This window comes from Clytia hemisphaerica, unplaced genomic scaffold (assembly GCF_902728285.1).
Source record: "Clytia hemisphaerica strain Z4C2 unplaced genomic scaffold, Clytia hemisphaerica genome assembly, whole genome shotgun sequence".
NCBI classification, from domain to species: domain Eukaryota; kingdom Metazoa; phylum Cnidaria; class Hydrozoa; order Leptothecata; family Clytiidae; genus Clytia; species Clytia hemisphaerica.
In genome coordinates this window covers 44,204-62,440 of record NW_027104406.1, presented here as the reverse complement: position 1 = coordinate 62,440, position 18,237 = coordinate 44,204, and the positions used below count along the sequence as shown (strand labels likewise).

The following is an 18,237-nucleotide window of genomic DNA, read 5'->3' as shown; positions in this document are numbered from 1 at the left end:
AATTTTAGAAAATACACTACATATGATGATCGGTCAAATTCTATTTATGTAATGGTAGGTAATCACCAAAGCCCATATCAGTTAGAAATTTATTGTTTCCAGTTAATCGGGGATAATCAAAAGAAACAGTTTTTATCTTTTATAGCTCAATTAAGGGCTCTGACCATATTGTAGTGAATCTTTAATATGTACCACGTACAAAATATAAATTTCTACTTGATGCAGCCCACAAAACTGTGGCATGCTATACATTTTCTGTAAGGCCAGTTATCCTTGAGTCTGAAAATTTAAGAATCGTAATGAAAAAAATTGATGAGGAAGAAAATGAAGATTTTTGTGAAGAAGAGTATTTCAACTTTGAAGAGCTTATTTTCGGCGAAGAAAAAACATTTTGAAAATTGTTTTGCGGTAGATGGTGTATCTTTTACCGAACTAAAATTAAATTTTCGGAAAATTTTTCTAAACGCTTATTTGTCTCAAAATCTTGAAAATAGTGCTTTTTGACCAATTTTTCATCCCAATTTTCCAAAGAAAAACAGCCATAACATTTGATGCATTAATTTAGAAAATTCTTCTTTGCGAACAGTTTGAAAAAAACTATCAAAAGTTAGCACTTTTTATAAAAGAAGGTAATACAACATATTATTAACGTCTTTTTAAAGTTCATAGCGTCATTTTTGTAATTAAATTTTTAATTACTCTTAAGCAATTTGTAAAGGCAATTCTTTGTTAAAAGTGTTAAACATAACTTTTATGTTCAAATACTAAAATCAATTTTTCGACTATGGTCAGAGCCCTTAAATGTGCTTTGACTCGACGACGTTTAATATTCGCCCAAATATTATATCAGAGAATCATTCATTTCACATTTTGAAAAATCAAGTTCGGACTTAATATAAACTAACTAAATCTAGCAACAACGGAATAACAACAGTGTTGCTCCGGCATATGATACTTGAACATTTTCAAGTCTTAAATTCATTGAAAAATCAAGAAGCTAAAATCGTAGAATGTTTCTGAATGTTTCATCAACATCATCAACAACCAGATGGTTTACTTTCAACCCACCAGTCTTCTGGATAAAAATGTTTTTGAATTTCATTTCCTTCTCTCGGTACCGTGAAGTTCACTTTTGAAAATTTCATACTAGGTAATGGTTTCTTAATCAATCGACATGGGAATTGATGATACTTACGATAATTCACAAAGAAAACCCACGACTCCATACCTAACCGTACACAAGTATCAAAATAGTTTCGTCGGTATATCATCAAATCACCACGTGCGGTATCCCGAGTAACCCGATAGGTACCGAACCATAACCGATAATAAATTTTGATATTTTTCTTTTGAAGTTCTTTATAAAGTTTTTGTTCTAATCCTTTATCTTTTAGTTCTTCGTAAACTAAACCGATATCGAAATCGTTGTCCCAGGCTAGTGGTCGATTGTGTCGTAATGCACCCCACAGGCTAAAAAATGATGGAAATTCAAACGTTCGTATCATATTGTTCTCTATAGTATTGACTTTTTGAACACAACCATGCATCAGGATTCAGTGACATCACTTTATCACGTCATATAGTCCGTATTCATAGTTTCTAGAGGGGTCAAGACCCCCCCCCTTAGGTAAGAGGACCCCCCATTAAGTGCTAACCCCCTTATGAAATTCATTTAAAATTTTACACCCTCCCCTTAGAAAATCAGTATAAATGAAACGATTGTACAAGAGTCATAATTCAAGGAAGATCCCCCTTATCTAAGAAGACCCCCCTTAGGTAAGAAGACCCCCCTTAGGTAAAAAGACCCCCCTTAACTGGCAACCCCCCTTAAGAAAGTCATACTTTTAGCACCCCCTTGCTTTTGGTTCATCAAAACCTAAGACCCCCCCCTCTAACTATGAACGTATAAAAAGCCCTGGTCTAAAAGCCTTTTGTGTAACTATTTATTAACTTTTTCATTTGTTGATAATTTCAAAAGATAAAAATCGATTTGCTCAGTTTTGGATCACATTACCAATACTCCTCTTGGGATTGGTTCAAAAGTTAATCACATGATCAAAAAGTGAGCAAAATAAAATAATTTCTCAATGCAAGTTCAAGTTCAATAGAAAGAAACAAAAGGCTTCCAGACCGGGGTTTTTTATACGGACTATGATCACATTTAAGGCATAAAACCCAAAAAGTTAAGAACATCCAAAGGCTTTAAAAATATTCTTTCTTATAAAAAATAAGCTTACAATAACAATCCGAAAAAAGTTTCAATACCATCAGAGAGAAAAACTTCAAATAAACATACCTGCCATATATCAAGAAATACGTCATTTTCAGTCCGTGTAAGACGTCACGGGTATCAGTCGCTAGTGCAATCAAGTCCTTCATTTCAGGCTCTGGTGTTTCACAAATACTCTCCCCACTAGACCGATTGTACCATGCCCAATTACGTTTATTAAGAAAAACGTATATTGATGTGACGAAGATTAAGGATAGAACAATGATCCGATATCGATTACGGCTATGTCGTGTTAACATATCGAACATTTCTAAAAAAGAAAAGAATAGACCTTTTCATAAATTACGTTACGAACATCACGTGCCTCGTTTTGAAATTGTTGCATTGGTGATTAGCTCCCAGCGGATTTTATTAAAACTACTTCCTATATAATCTCCATAGAAATTGTTTGAATACGAGGCAAGTGATGTTCGTGACGTAATTTATGAAATGTGATGTTGATAAAATGTTAGGAGTTAGGAAAGATTGAAATGTGATGCTTTTGGAAAGATTGCTTTTGCAATACTTTAAATACACGCTTTTTTTATAAGAACTAAGAGTGAAACTGAAAATTGGCCAAAACCTCAAAACAACCTACTCTCGGGTACCTAATAGCCGGGGGGTTGGAAAAAATCTCAAAACTTAATAAGTGAGGGGGGGGGGGTTGGAATAAAAATGTCCTGGGTGGAAAATTTTTGAAATGGAGGCTAATACAGCTGAATTAGGACAAAAGAGGGAACTTTCAAAAACATTTTCCCAAAAATTAATTAGCAGGGGGGGCGGCTATTAGGTACCCGAGAGTATTTTCGATTATAAATTGTCAATTGCCCTCAAGTAAGGTTCACTTCTTTCACAAAAATGCCATTTTCTGCTTGAGACGTATGTACTAAATGTTAAATCTAGTCTGAATTAGGATCCTAACCTAAGAATGCTGTAACAATATTTTAGGATGATTTCCCCAAAAAAGTTAAGAATATCCATGATGAAATGGATTTACACCATTCTTATAAAAAAAAGCGTGTATTTAGTAAAGTTACGCAATTATGAAAACCGTTGTTTCATTTTTGGCACAACAACAAATTTTCTCGAAGGTGTTGTTGCAAGCCTGAAAGCGTGGAGAAACTTTGCCTTTGTTTTACACTACACTCTAGCTATAGTTTTTAAGGCTAAACTACATTGGTAGAAAATTCTTAGGATATTCATTTTTATAACCGGTGAAAAATATATAATTAAAAAATGTGAGCCCTAGACCATCATATACTACCCAATGAATAGAAATTGAAAGACTTTTTGAGAAACTCAAAAATAAATAAAACTAACTTGAATCTTTGACTGTCAACGAACGTTCGTCTTTCATTTTTTATTTCCCAACAACACGTATATATACACAAGCAAATGCTTACAAGTACATTCAATATAAGACTGCGATAATTTGTACCATTCAAAACATTGACATATAAATTGTCGTTCCCGAGGACAATAGAGCAGCATGATTCATATTGAAAAACTGCTCTTTTAAACGAGCCAATTATACTATGTAATCACAAGAATTATCCGGAAAGAATTGGTGTGTAAATTTTTGAATTGCACGAGCTATCATGTAATTACGAGCTTATCTCATACATGTTTTTTTTATAAGCAAGTGTCTGTCCCTATGTCAGGCTCGCATTATGCTTAGTATTCTATTGTTCTCAAACAATAGAGTCATTGTTTAGGTACCAAAAACTGAGCCTGTATATGCTTATAAACGTTATGCTTAAAAAAGAAAAAAACATGTAATGATTTTCAGCACTTTTTTTCCAGTATCATGAAAACAATGAAATTAATTACACTGAAAGCTTTATTTTTCTTAGGCTACGTCATATCTTCCTTCGTTCGAGCGTTTAAAACTCCTTCTCTTCGGGATGAGCACTGCTCTTGGTTTGAATATTGAAATTCTCCGGATAAATCGCATGGACACTGAGGTTTTAATGAAACAATAGAGAGTTTCGAAACCTAAGCCAATCAGCTGTGTCCATGGAGGTAATAAAAATATAGATGGAGAGTCAATGCCTTTTGTTCTATTCTGATTTATCATCGGAAGCAAACAGCTGTTTGGTTGCTTTGGGAATAAGATGATTAATTTTGGGTATACTCGTGGGAATATTTAAGATGAATGAAAAGACATTACATTTTTAACAAGTATATTGAAATATAATAGCCTTGTCATGAAAAATTGAAAAAAACTTCACATAATAAGCACAATACTCCAAACTTCTAGGGGAAGCTGCCCATAAAGCCATCGATAGATTTAAAAAAGAATTACGTGTTACGATTAGGAACCTTGTATCGATCATTTTGTCAGAGTATGAAAACCGCTGCCCACTTAGACGTGGAGATTTTAAGATTAGAGACATTCAATGATAATGTGATGCAACTCTCAATGTTAACAAAATACCAGCCCAAAAATGTGTCCCTATGAAATTAATATACTCTTTTAGTCTTACATCAGTTGAAACTATTTCGAATCGCATTTTAACAAGGATTTTCGGCAAAATTAAGTTTTTCAAAATCAACCAAACAGTCTCCTTCTGTTCTTATAAAGTTATAAATTGATGTTTTTTGCTTCCAAAAATGATGGTACATCAAAGAAAAGCCGCTTTGAATAGATTCATAAAAGATTTCAACGACAATTTAGTTCATTACCGAGACGTTTTCTCTCCATCTATATCTTTATTACCTCCATGTTTATACTGAGACGATTAATTTGTCTGAGACAAACAATTTAGAAAACGAACATTAAGGAGGAGTGTACTTTCCGTTCATGTTTCAATAAATAGGATCTCCTCCACAGATCACATTTTACAAACTACTCGTTTCAGACGATTTTTCCGTCTCAGTATAAATGGAACTAATCATAACCTTCCAGATGTAGAAAATATTTTCCGACCTTTAGAGCTTTAGCGTGTCGGATAAAAATTTCACCATCTGGGTGCCAGATAACAAAATAGATAAAACAATAGGTGCGCGCGAGCATTTTTTAACCGAGGCGGCCCGCTCAGAATCAGAAGAAACAACATCGACATCATGAATATTTTTCTGGCGAACAAGCCCGCTACGTGAAGCAACAAAAGCCGCTGTTGGGCAATTATTATCAATTTATTTTCAGTTGGTAATAACGATAGGACCCAATGTCCTAAATAATTACAGCCGTGCCCGTTTACTAATAAAATCCAACTTATTTAAAATAAAAATACCTATTTACTACAATTTGCATAATGGGTACAAACTACAAAGTACAAAAATTCTCTGGTAACACTTTTAATAAAGATCCGACAAAACACAAAGATTGCAAACCAAACTTGACGGTGTTTGCTGTAGGTAGCATATGCTGTTTTCTCGTCTTAGACTGAAGCCAGAAGTTTTAATATTAAATAGTTTAGCTGGAAATAAATGATTTTGTTTTTTCAAAGTTTTATAGATTTCTTCAAGGATGAACTTGATGTGAAAAGATGCTGTTTTAGAATATAGTCAATAATTGAGATAGATTAGAGTCATAATCTTGATGAACTACAGCCAAAGCTCTACGTTAATTTTCTGAATTTGCTTATTGTTGTGTTTTACAAAATTTATCCAGATTAGCGGATACTAGTTTAAAGTTTGAGAATATATAAGCGTGACCTAAAGCCTTTGCCGTTCTCAGAAAAAGAAAGGGGCGGATGCGTCTAAGTGTGCTGATTTTATTTTCCGCCTTTTGGTATTTGGTATAATTCAACATGAGAGTTAAAGTGTAGTTTTTCATCAATATAGATACCTAATAGTTAACCTGATTTTTAACTTTGACTTTGATATTACCTATAGTAACACTCTGTATAGGTTCAAATCTACCGAGAAACATAACTTGAATCTTGCCCGGATTAGCAACAAACCCATTTATCTTAAACCAGTGTAAGTAGAATATCTCTTATAAAAAATGTGTAAACCAATCCGCATGTTTTTCATTCCAAAAACCCCCGTGATTTAAAGGGGACTTACAGTAGCCGATTGGCCTGGTTCTAATTTCTCCCAAAATATAGCAAGAAAAGTACCCTACGAGGGACTACTCTCGGGTACCTAATAGCCGGAACATTGGAATAAGCAGGGGGGGGGTTGGAAAAAATCTGAAAACTTAATAAAACATAATATTTTTTGAAAGGGAGGCTAATACAACAGAATTAGGACAAAAGAGGAAACTTTCAAAAACATTTTCCCAAAAATTAATTAGCGGGGGGGGGGACGGCTATTAGGTACCCGAGAGTACTTTTCGACTTTTGTTTTTGTTTTTGTGACACAACCTCGGACTGGCAACTCGCCTTAGCCTGAGGTGTCTTTGTTTCCCCGGACTATTGTTCTCCTGGATTCAAAGGTGGACGAAACTTTTCAAGCCAAAAGGATAGCTAAAATTGTGCGAATCCTCTGGAAGAATGGCAACATTTGTAATGAAAACTCTACGAAAAAAAATGGAGCTGCACTTGGGAAAATTAATCCATATACCGCAAAGTGAATGTTGGCGAAATAAAATTAAAATTTAATCCCTTTAGAAACTTCAGAATATCTCTATGCCCCTGATAATTTCAAGCCAGTTTGCAGAGTATGGCAAGGCTGCACTCGAGGAAAAATTCGGAAATACCAAGTTCCTGCTCTGGAAGAGCGCACTTGATAAAATTTGGTTCAGACAAGGTGCACCTATACCTCGGAAATTGGCCCAAAAAGGCAAAAATTGCAAAAATTAGCTACATTTGAGGAGAAAATTGCGGAACTCTGCACTTGGGGTTAAAAAACCGTCTGCACGAGCACCTGAAAACCTCAAATTTTGCACCTGCACTCGACTTCTTCCGAGTTGTGCACTCGAGAAAAAGCAAGTGTAAACGTGCCACACTCTGCAAACTGGATTTCAAGTAATGTCAAAGAATCATTTGTTATCTTAAAGGTTTTGTTTTTAAATAAGAGTGATATCGTTTGCTTACTCATCAATTTTAATTTACAAGCTTTTTAACATTGGATTGACACGGATGTGGAGCAAGATTGGACAGAAAGAGGAAAAGAAAAACATTTTTTTGCTTATATCAGTATAATACAAGAAGCCAGAGTGGCGTGAAGGTCCAGCTGACGTGGCAATAACCGAATGTTGTTCGTACCGGGTTCCTTCTTAAGTGACGCAAAAAAATTTCCTTCCCATCCTCCACTCTGAGCTTCTATTCTTTGACACTTGTATAGCTAAGATGAGAGAGTTTTTGATGCATTTCCCGAAATTTTGAAACTTTTGCAGCTGATGGGATTCGAACCCACTATATACAAAGCACTTATGATAAGAACGCCTGCGCCTTAACCACTCGGCCATCGAGTCACAACTGCATTAAGGAGTTCAAAGTTCCTTATAAACATGGTATTTACTCCAAACTCTACCCGGGGGCTAAAACCCTAACCAGGGGTTAACTCCCATCCCCAACCCTAGCCCTAACCCTACCTGACCCTACCTGAAACAACCCTTTAATCTAACCGGGAAATTTGACTCTACTACCAATTCAATCCAAAACATAGGTCAAACATCGCGCGGTTAGGCAGGGCAAAAATTCTAGATCGGCGGTTGGTTTAGCCTGGACTTAATTAATTCATTGCGCGCGCAGGCTCCGACAAAGACAAAATCTTTTCGATCAGTTGCTTTTTAAAGGTCCATTCTGCTGCGCGCTGGACCAATAACAATAGCAAGACACTGTCCTGATATGAAATATGTGTCTGATATGAAACGGAAACACTTATGTAAAAAGAAAACCTTTAATACACGGGTTTCGAATTAAATTTTTGCTCAGCTTTAGCTTTGATCCCATGTAAATTTGCACGAAAAATATCAAGTAAACAGAACGAAAATTGGCCGTGTATCAAGCAATTTTAGCTCAATTTTCCATTTTGACAGACTTTATGGGTCATTATGAAAACAAAAAACATTAAAATAAAAAGTCAATCGTTTAATCATATTTCTTTTATTGAATTTAAAATAGAAAAACATCTTTTGAATGAACACCTGGCTTTCAAAAGAGAAGAAAGGAAATCTATCAACCTTTTATAAGGCATTTCCCCTTATCGCTCCTTTTATTTACTTGATTTTTTCTCTCGCGCCAGATTTAATTCGAAACCCGTGTATTCCAGGTCCAGACCATGGTCCAGCAAAACATTCTTAACGCATCAAGTACTGACTCATTACATTTTTCGACTTTTCAATTTCATATCCTTGAAAATAAAATAACATAAGATGAATGTCGCGGTTTGTGTAAACCGCAGGTTACAGGTTACAGGTTACAGGTTACAGGTCAGTGATGACAGGTTGACTCTAATTAATGTCATTGCAGAGGAAAATGTTTGGAAAACACAAAGAATTATCAAAAACATAATTCTCAAGCAATTTCATCCATATAAAACCATTTCAAACATCAAAATTTAACCATGTGCTTTTATCGATCTTTCGCAGTTTGCGCCATGTATAACGCAGACCAGAAAATATTTGAAACCATATTATACGTATAACAGGTATATTACATATTGTAATGTTTGTAATGTTATATTAGCCTAGAAATCTAAGCTAGTTTGATTCAGTCACTTGGATAAATCTAATGGTTAAGTTGTGACTGAATAACTATTCCAAGGCAAACTTAAAATCTTTAAAGCGCCGAAAAACGCTATATTGCCATAAGCCGTGTGTCCTAGCCTTGTGAATACGGGCTTAGTTAACTAGGCTAATGTTATATGATGGTTACATATAATAAAACACATCGCTCTAAAACTACCTTCTCAGAGAACTCACGAGCTTCTGATTGGTGTAATTTTATATCCAGCCATATTGTTATCATCACATTCAGTATGCTAAATATTTTTGGTGTTTTTCTCTTGTAAGACATGATATTATGTGATTCTGTCAATATTTTTGTCAAAAATTGTCATTAAGTCATTAAAATAACAATTGAATGATTAATTAGTTTCATCCTTCTAAAACCACTCTCTTAGGGACCTAACAAGCTTCTAATTGGTGCCGTTTTATATCCATTCACACTATCAACATCACATTCTGTATTATAAATATCTTTCGTGTTTTTGTCTTTTCTTGCATCAGATTTTAAAAAATTGTCATTAAGACATTAAAATAATAACTGAATAATTAATAGCGCTCCGCAACACATACGTCATAATTATTACTTTTCACTTTTTTTGATATTTGTACGAGTTGCAATCCCACAATTCAACGCGGCTCAATTAAAGATACGTGCAAGCTGTTATATATCTTTTGTCAAACGATGCAATTAACGTGCAAAAGAGATTAGCGCAAAGGTTGATGGGATTGGAACTCGTACAAACACATCGAGAGTAATGATTATGTCAAAAATAAAATCTATTTTTAGATTCAGCGCGGTGCGCTATTAGTTCCATCATTCTAAAACCACTCTCTTAGGGACCTTGCAAGCTTCTGTTTGGTGCCATTTTTTATCCATTCACACCATCCACATCACATTTTGTTTAATAAATATTTTTCGTGCTTTTGTCTCGTTAGGCATCATATTTTATGATTTTGTCATTATTTTTGTAAGTAAGTGTCACTAGGTTGTTATTCTATTCAATTGTCATTTTATAATATCTAAATAACATGTATATTATATTACTTTTTTGTAATTTAATGCGTTATGTATTGATGTTATGTTATGTATATGTTATGATCTTATTATCTTTTTTCCGGTCTGCACTTTGTTGACCTGTAACCTGTGACCTGTAACCTGTGACCTGTAACCTGCGACCTGTAACCTGCGGTTTACACAAACCGTGAAATGTCGAGTGTTTATGTTTTGTGCAAGAGAAAGATTCTCTCTACGAAGATTTGTCTCAAAAAATGTAGTCTGTAAACTTTAGAAAAAAAATTAGAAAAAGCGCGGGAAAAGATTATCAACAAAATAAATAGAAAATATTTTCATTTTTTCAAAGTACAATAAAATAGAAAGTTTTAACTTTTTCAACACCATAGTTAGAGATTTTTGGCTGAAAAGTCAACACACAGACTTCTGCGTGTCCGGTTAGAGGTCTCACAAGGTCGCAACACTCGCTGTTACCAGTCGTTTATGCAAATTAACATTATCACCTTTAAATCTACATAAAACAACCAAAATGTTATATACACCCTATACGGTGCTTTCCGCGTGCGAACGCTTTTTTAAAGATCTCATTTTCTACGTATTCTGAAGGCGTTCTATAGGAACACTTTATGAACGCTTTTAAAAATCCCCTATCTGGAAACATTCGTAAAACGTTCCATATGAACACTTAAGGAACGCTTTCAAAGATCTCCGTTCTAAAGCATACGGAAAGCATTCTATATGAACACTTTAGGAACGCTTTTAGAGATCTCCTATCTAAAGCATATTCTTAGAGCATTCTATATGAACACTTTTTGAACGCTTTTAAAAAACCCCTTTCTAAAGCATTCGAAAAGCGTTCATTTCGAACACTTTAGGAACGCTTTTGAAGATATTTTTTTGAAAGCATTCTGAGAGCGTTCTTAACGAACACTTTAGGAACGCCTTCAAAAATATCTTTTAAAGGGGGGGGGGTTCCTGATTTGCAGAGTGGCGGAATCGGCTCTTTTTTCGGACGGGGTGGCGGAATTTGGCAAAAATTTAGACGAAATTACGGAAATTGGGTTTTCTGAAGGAGACGGAAAATTAGACAATTTTAGTGCCGAAAAACGGAATTTGGCGACAAAATTTGCGGAATTTCGGAATTAGAAAAAAATATTCAAAATTCCAGAATCAGGTTCCCCATGAAACCCCCTCCCCTTTAAAAGCATTCGAAAAGCGTTCCTTAAGTGTTCGAAATTAAAAGAACGATCTTCTACAAAAATGCATCCAAATGTCCAAATAGAAGGCTTTTCCTGATAGTAGTGGCAGTATCTCAACAACTAAAAGAGGTATGAACTTGATTTTTTCTTTAAAAGGTCACTATTGAGTATAGCTATTGTCCACACTATGTTTGGGTCACGTGCCGTTCGATTCAGGTTGGCTATGGCACTACTTTCGATTTGAATCTGTCGAATCTGTCGAAAGTGAATACGACGATTTTGGTAAATCTGGTCATGTAAAAAAATAGTTAAAGAACTTACGAAACTACTTCAAAACACTTCATTTTCTTCCATTTGATACCTATACGATTATTAGACAAGACAAAATTGTAGAAAATCATAAACTTTTCAGATAAAAAAGAATGCACAAAGTTACTCACATTCTTTTCGTCTGCTGTCCTTTTCATGGAAAGGCAAAAACAAAAAAAATTATATCTTTCTAAGTCTTCTAAGAAACCGTTGTTTTAATAAGCAAAGAATAATTTTCTATAAGTCGAGATATCCAAGTGATTTTGTTGACATCGTTCAACAGGCTTGGCACCTTCATCTCACCACGCACACATAGTAAAAGTTGAAATAACAAATAAATCCGCTCACAATCGACGATCAACAGAAGCTCTATCGAAACTTACTCATTTTCTGTATGATACATTCAAAAAAAATTTTAAATCAACTTAAAAGCTTAAAAAATATACCTAGTGCACGCTTCTTTATAAGAACCATTTTGACTCAACTTTTTGTCACAAATCCAGAGTTGGAACCTCTCCACTCCACACTGAAAAAAATTAGTCCCGGTGAGAAATTCTCCTGAAATTTTTTCCATACAAAGTATCACTTATCAACTCTTATCCTAGTCTGTACACATACCCGATATTTACGGCTAATTTCAAAATTCATTGCCGTAGAGGGTCTGTTGTGATTTTCTTTTCTGATTTGAGTTTTTTCAAACGACCAGAGGTATCCGTACGGGAATTTTTTCATCAAAGAGTGTAGTACTACGAGACGATAAACGTGAGATACACTCTAGTACAGAATACCCTAATCTCTACTTTGAAAGGACACTGTATGTTTTTATAAGAACATCAGGCTTCTAGGCCAAAAAAATTAAGTGGGTCAGACTATAGGAGTCCCCCCCCCCGGGTTACTACCGAGTTTATATATCGGAGGATATCGAGCGCGACGGTAAGTGAAGTCGATACAAAACAAAGTCGATAGTTGATGTACGGCTCTATATCGCCTTTGCTCACCTAAACAGACGACGGTATTTTGGTGTTTTTACCGTCGTCGAGCAAAGTGGACGGTAATTTTGGAGACATGTCAACTTTGCTTTAAACCGTCTTCATCGATTTATCTCGAATACATAAACTCGCTACTGAGCAGGAACTATAATGTAATCAAGGACTGTTGCAATAATAGTACTTGGTCAATGCGAGCTGTACCAATAAGAATGAAAAGCATCACAAAATGACGTAGTATGAGTTCAAAAAATATTGAAAAAAAGTCTAAGATTCTTAAATTATTTTGTCGATATAACCAATAATATTGCAAATATATATTGCAAAATAACGCTAGAACGATAACAGGCCCATAACATGCATAAACAATTCAAAAACTATTTCATGAAAGACAGTACTCACAGCACATAACAAACATGATGTTTTCATGTAAATAAACCTGAATAAACCATGAGATAGAGAGTATCTGAAATCAACAAGTTCTCATGTTACTAGGTTACTACATCGTATTATCTCCTTTACTCCGAGCGTAAAATGAGAGGCCTGGAGGAGGCCTGTACACACCACGCTTTGCTCTGAAATGATGGGGAATCAAAACAGCGAGTTGCTTTTTGCTTAAAAAAAGTGACTGTTTTCTAAAGGAAAGATATTTTTATTTCAAAAACTAAATTGAAAAACTGTTGCCTCGCCAAAATAAGTTCCTCACCAAAATCAAAGTTCATGATTTTCTTAAATAATCCGAATATTGGTCTAAAACTATCTTTTGGTGTGATTGTTTTGTTTTGCTTCAACCATTCACCGCGTTCAAAAAGTCATTCAATATTCCAAACCTGTATAAAAAGATTTTAAAAAGTTTCCTGAAGAAAATTCTACATAAAAAGACCCAAAGGCCCTCGCAAAGGCCATTTTATTCAATATATACAAAAACCGAATCAAAGAATCAAAAAAAAAAAAAAAAATGTTCATTCCAAATTATATCGTTGATAAGTTCTTTGCTGAGAAAAAGTAAGCTTCCCTAAGAGAAACAAGTCTCTCTCTAAATGCTCTCTAAAAGCTGCAAAACGAGTAAAGAATAGTCGGAATTTCTTCAAAACAATTTTTTCACAAGTTGCAACGCTTTCTTTGTCATGGTTTCTAAATAAATTGAAAAATAATTGTTCTACAATTCGAAGACCAGCCCTGCAAGAAGTTAAAGCAAGACTTGATGTTTCTTTTCAACTTTAAATATTCCTTATCATGATGGCCATGATGGTCAGCAAAATAGACAACTTTTAAAATTCTAGGAAGATCGAAAGTAGATAAAAAATTCATAAGACCTATGTAAAAGTAGTTATAGTTAGAATGAGGAAGCGACTTGCAGCGGTATGTGGACCTATGTGTGGGCTGTTGCAGCGTTAAGACCATGTTTAGACGTTGCGGTTTCGTATTCGCTCCAGTATGGTATTTGTTACGGATAGGAAGTGTTCGTACAAATTTCGAAATGTTTCGGAGCAACAAAACGGAGCGGTTCCGCTTTTTGTGAACAAGCATTTTTCTAACAAATAGAAAACTTTAAATTTTTGATACTTTTATCATTATAAAATAGTGTAAAATAATGTGAGCGAAACAGCTTCAGAGCCCCCCGCCCTGAATATTGCCCCTTTCCCTCCCCTTGGGAAACTTGCAAACAAAGAAGCTAACAAGCAAAGCACCATAAATAAATCCTGAGGTTGGAATTTGTTTTTATAAGAATATACTTTATAAGAATGTCCATGATGAAAATGGCCAAAAATTAAGAATATGGTAAGAAAATCACTATCATGGAATTTAGCAACTGAACCTAAAAGAATGCCATTTTTAATGCATTTTTACCTGTAAATTGCCAATAATACCCTTGTAACACTCAATGTTCTCCAGGTGTGTATTACATGTTAAATCTAGGTTAAATTTCGATCTTAAGGAATACCGTAAGAATATTTTAGGATGATTTTCTCCAAACAGTGAAGAATATCCATGATGAAATGAAAAAAACACCATTCTTATTAAAAAAAAAACACGTGTATTTGAATCATACTAAGTCTTGACTACTACTGCCAGATTAAAATGATCAGCTTGAAACTAGTCTATGTCTATAAACATTCTTCCACATTCTAAATATTTCAAACTTGTTCAAAAATGAAGAGGAACTTTTTTTGTGAACAAATGAGCCTTTTTCTAACAAATAGAAAAAGGATAAAGTTATAAATTTTTGATACTTTTATCATTATAAAATCCTTCACACACAAAAAAAAAGTTCTCACATGTTTTTATAGAATCCTCACAAATCCGTACACAATCTCTAAAGGTCGGTTTCCACTGGGTGCTACACGCTTTATTTATATAAGAATGGTGTTTTTTCATTTCATCATGGATATTCTTAGCTTTTTGGCGAAAATAATCCAAAAATATTCCTACGGTATTCTTAGGTTAAGATCGAAATTGGCAATCTACAGGTTAAAATGCCTTTAAAATGGCATTCTTAGGTTCAGTTGCTAAATTCCATGATGGTGATATTCTTACCATATTCTTAATTTTGTTGGCCATTTTCATCATGGACATTCTTATAAAGTGTATTCTTATTAAAAAAAAAGCGTGTAACGTGTGATAGTGCGTGATAAGAAGCCATCACTGGGAAATGAAGCAGAAATTTCCCCGGGGAGGAGGCACTCGATTTCGAATCGAGGGTATGTGCCGCGCAAAATCTGCTTTTCAAAATCGTACCCTTACAGTGCAGTTCAATATGGCTGAAAAGGTACCCTTTCAGTGCATTTTCTCTTGATTTACTCAACCCTTATACTGCACTATATTTCTCAGCTGTAAATCTCCGTGAAAGAAGAAGCTTGGGAAATTTTCTGTTTCAAAGAAAAACTGAGAGAATTATTCTTGTCAGCTGTAATTATCAGACAATAGAAACTTTTTCAAACAAACGAGAAGTAAAAACCTTTCTTTTTAACAATTATTTTGAATTTGTTTTAAAATTCCATCCTTGCAGAGCAATCTCACAGAAACACACCTTTACAGTGCACTTGGGATGCCGAAAAATCCCACCCTTAAGCGCGGCACATGACGTAGGCCAGATTATATGAGTACCCCCCCCCCGGGAAATTTCGTCCCCAGTGGGAAAATACTCTTGAATTTCAGCCTCACTGAGAAATTGACTTTGATTTCATCCCCAGTGGCGACCTGGCTTAATGGTGCAAACTATGAAACCTGGTATTTTGTCCTTATTTTCGCAAGGTATGTTTTGCTTATAAACAAAGTGAATTTTAATCATCTGATTAGTCACCAATGACAAAATATAGAGTCTTTAAATACCAAAAGGGTATTTAAAAAAAGGATAAAAACGTATTTTTAAAACGGATGCATGTAAATAAAAGACCAGCATCAGTAATTCTGTTGGAATAGAGATCTAATTAGATCTCTTTGTTTTCAATTTTTAATTCAACTACAAAAAACCTAATCATATGACATTATTGGTGACTCATTTGATATCAGTACTAAGGTCTTTTATGTTTATATTCTTAAACTATGGCAGACTTTACACCTTAAATTGAATAAAAAATAAAATAATTATAAAATTTCTTAAGCATGATTTTTACAATTCGAGCTTAAAGGATCTTTCACACCGTTTGCTTACAAAAAAATTTTTAAACAAAAGAAAGAACGAATCTCACTCCAGTAAGGAAAACAAGCAATGATGTTATAATTTGAAATGTCATATTTTTCTGAACAAGGAAAATTTTTCAATTTTCAACTTTTAAAATGTCTAAAAAAGCCCCAATTTATACCGATTTAGCACCAAGAATATAAAGCTCCTCAAATAAAAAACATGAGCTGTTGATACTTGAAATGGAAATTTTATACCTAGTTTAAGTCGATTTGGTCTATACCTGATAATCTTTAAACTTTTGCGCCGTTGGTCTTACTTTACTCTCCTTCTTGAAAGATCAATGGCTGAAAGAGGACCCAAAATTGGCAGGAATAAGGTTTTTTTGTAATTTTGGAGCCGAAGGCAAAATTTTTTGGTGTAAGAAAGGTCAAACAGCTTTAAAGATCTTCTAAAAAGGAGAAAGTTATTCATCATAAGACCACAAAAACCACAGCAAGCATCATCAAGTTTCGATCTTTTTGGCAATCTCTCATTTTGGGGGTGAACATCCTCTTTATCCTATTTAGGCTAGATACTCGCATTTATCCTAATTTGCAATAGTCCTTGACTGTTTAACCCCTGGTGGATACACAACATTTCTCTTGCTTTGACTTTTCGCGATTCAATGTTCATAGTAGTTTTATGAAAGAATTCAAGAGAAAAGGATGCAAGAGCGTAAAATAAATGGAAGAGCGCCGCAGGCAAAAAAAAATAACATTGCATTTATAGAAGGCGCGCTATAAACGTGTCGAAGGGCGCCACATCGCCCAATTGTAAATCAACAAATTTTGGCGCCCCCATGAAAAGCACTTTTAGCGCCCCTCTCAGATCTTTCTGGGTGGTGCACTGCACACCCTGCACCCCCTGCCAGGTCGCCACTGTTCATCTCCACTCGAAATTCCATGTTTAAAAATTGTACTGAAAAACCACGCGTTATCTCACCGTGGAAACCGACCTTAAAGACAAAGTAAAAGTAAAGTCAAAACAGCCTAGATCTTCTTCTTTTATGTCCCTATAATATATAATAGGCCAATATAAAATATGAAGAAAAGAAAAATAGAGAAAAAAGGCTGACCTCCTGATATGAGCACGTGAGAAAGCTTGAATAAGAAATAAAAAGGGTTTAGAAATAACTTTTTAATTCGATAGCAACAACAACCCGAGAGAAGAAATAGGCCGAATTACAGCTTCAACGTATAAATTTAATAATTTTGCAAAAGAAAAGTTTAAAAAATGTTTTAAACTTATTAGGCTAAGCATAAAATTTAAGAATTATTCGACTTCTGTATAAAATTAATTACAGTACTGAAACTTAGAATTCTGCAGAAATTTTAAATAATAACATTAGAAACTGTCCAGAAAAAAAAGGAAATTTCTATATTGGTATAATGTACAAAGCATTCCCCAGTTTCATTAGAAAAAAAATCAGCTATTTATACAACCCGCTGGGACCCCAGCCCCACTGTAAAATTTGGCATAGAATTCGTTCCCGTCGGGAAAATACCCTGGAATTTCAGCCCCACATGAAAATTTACTTGGATTTCATCCCCATCTGAAATTCAATGTTTACAAGTTGTACTCCGAAACTATACCCATCGGATTTCTTAACCTTGGAACAATAATTTCAATGGGAATTTTGATGCCCACTAAAAAATAGTTCCACCGGGGCTGTGAGACAGGGGTGTATTTATTAGGAGACATGAGGTATGTTTTAATGTCGGTATTGAGACAGAGGGGTAAGAATCCTTTTTGCATGTACCCGAGATTCTTAACCTCGCTGGAAATCACGCAAAAAAACATGAAAACACCCAAAGCTCGACAAAAACTCAGCCAAAAGTTAGTTCTTATAAAAACAAAATGAAGTTAGTTCTTTAAACTATCAGAAGGTCTTATCGAAGTGTAACTCAAAAAATATCAAGAAGGTCTCAAAAATATACCTTTTCCAGGACACAAAGTCAGACCAGCTCTGTTTAGAAATGTACTGCATTGTATAGGCTTGAGGTCCTAGTCATTAGCTTTCAACGAAATTTGAAAGCTTCAAATATAAATTATTAAAAAAATTCACTTTTTCCATTTCTAGTTTTTCCGACTTTCTCTTTTTCAATTGAATGTGGCTAGAGAGAACTTTATCAAAATTTATGACTTGAAAAATTTAATTGTCTCCGAGAAAATC

At 34.6% G+C, this 18,237-nt stretch overlaps 1 protein-coding gene across 6 annotated transcripts in view; it reads right to left on the bottom strand.

Annotated features, from left to right (window-relative positions):
• Nucleotides 1-663: 663 nt before the first annotated feature.
• The window catches only part of LOC136820062 (uncharacterized), a 31,749-nt gene continuing 14,175 nt past the window's right edge, over nt 664-18,237 (bottom strand). The window contains exons 1-3 of one of the 6 annotated variants that reach the window (XM_067076302.1): nt 18,002-18,081; nt 2,297-2,540; nt 665-1,470 (exon numbers count right to left, since the gene is read on the bottom strand). In XM_067076302.1, the coding sequence (XP_066932403.1) occupies nt 1,038-1,470; nt 2,297-2,538 (675 nt within the window). In that variant the 5' untranslated portion in view covers nt 2,539-2,540; nt 18,002-18,081 and the 3' untranslated portion in view covers nt 665-1,037. Of the gene's footprint in view, nt 1,471-2,296; nt 2,541-3,589; nt 3,719-11,423; nt 11,471-11,542; nt 11,730-18,001; nt 18,082-18,237 lie in introns of those variants that run through there. The other 5 variants (XM_067076300.1, XM_067076301.1, XM_067076297.1 and 2 more) reach the window with 5 other exon arrangements.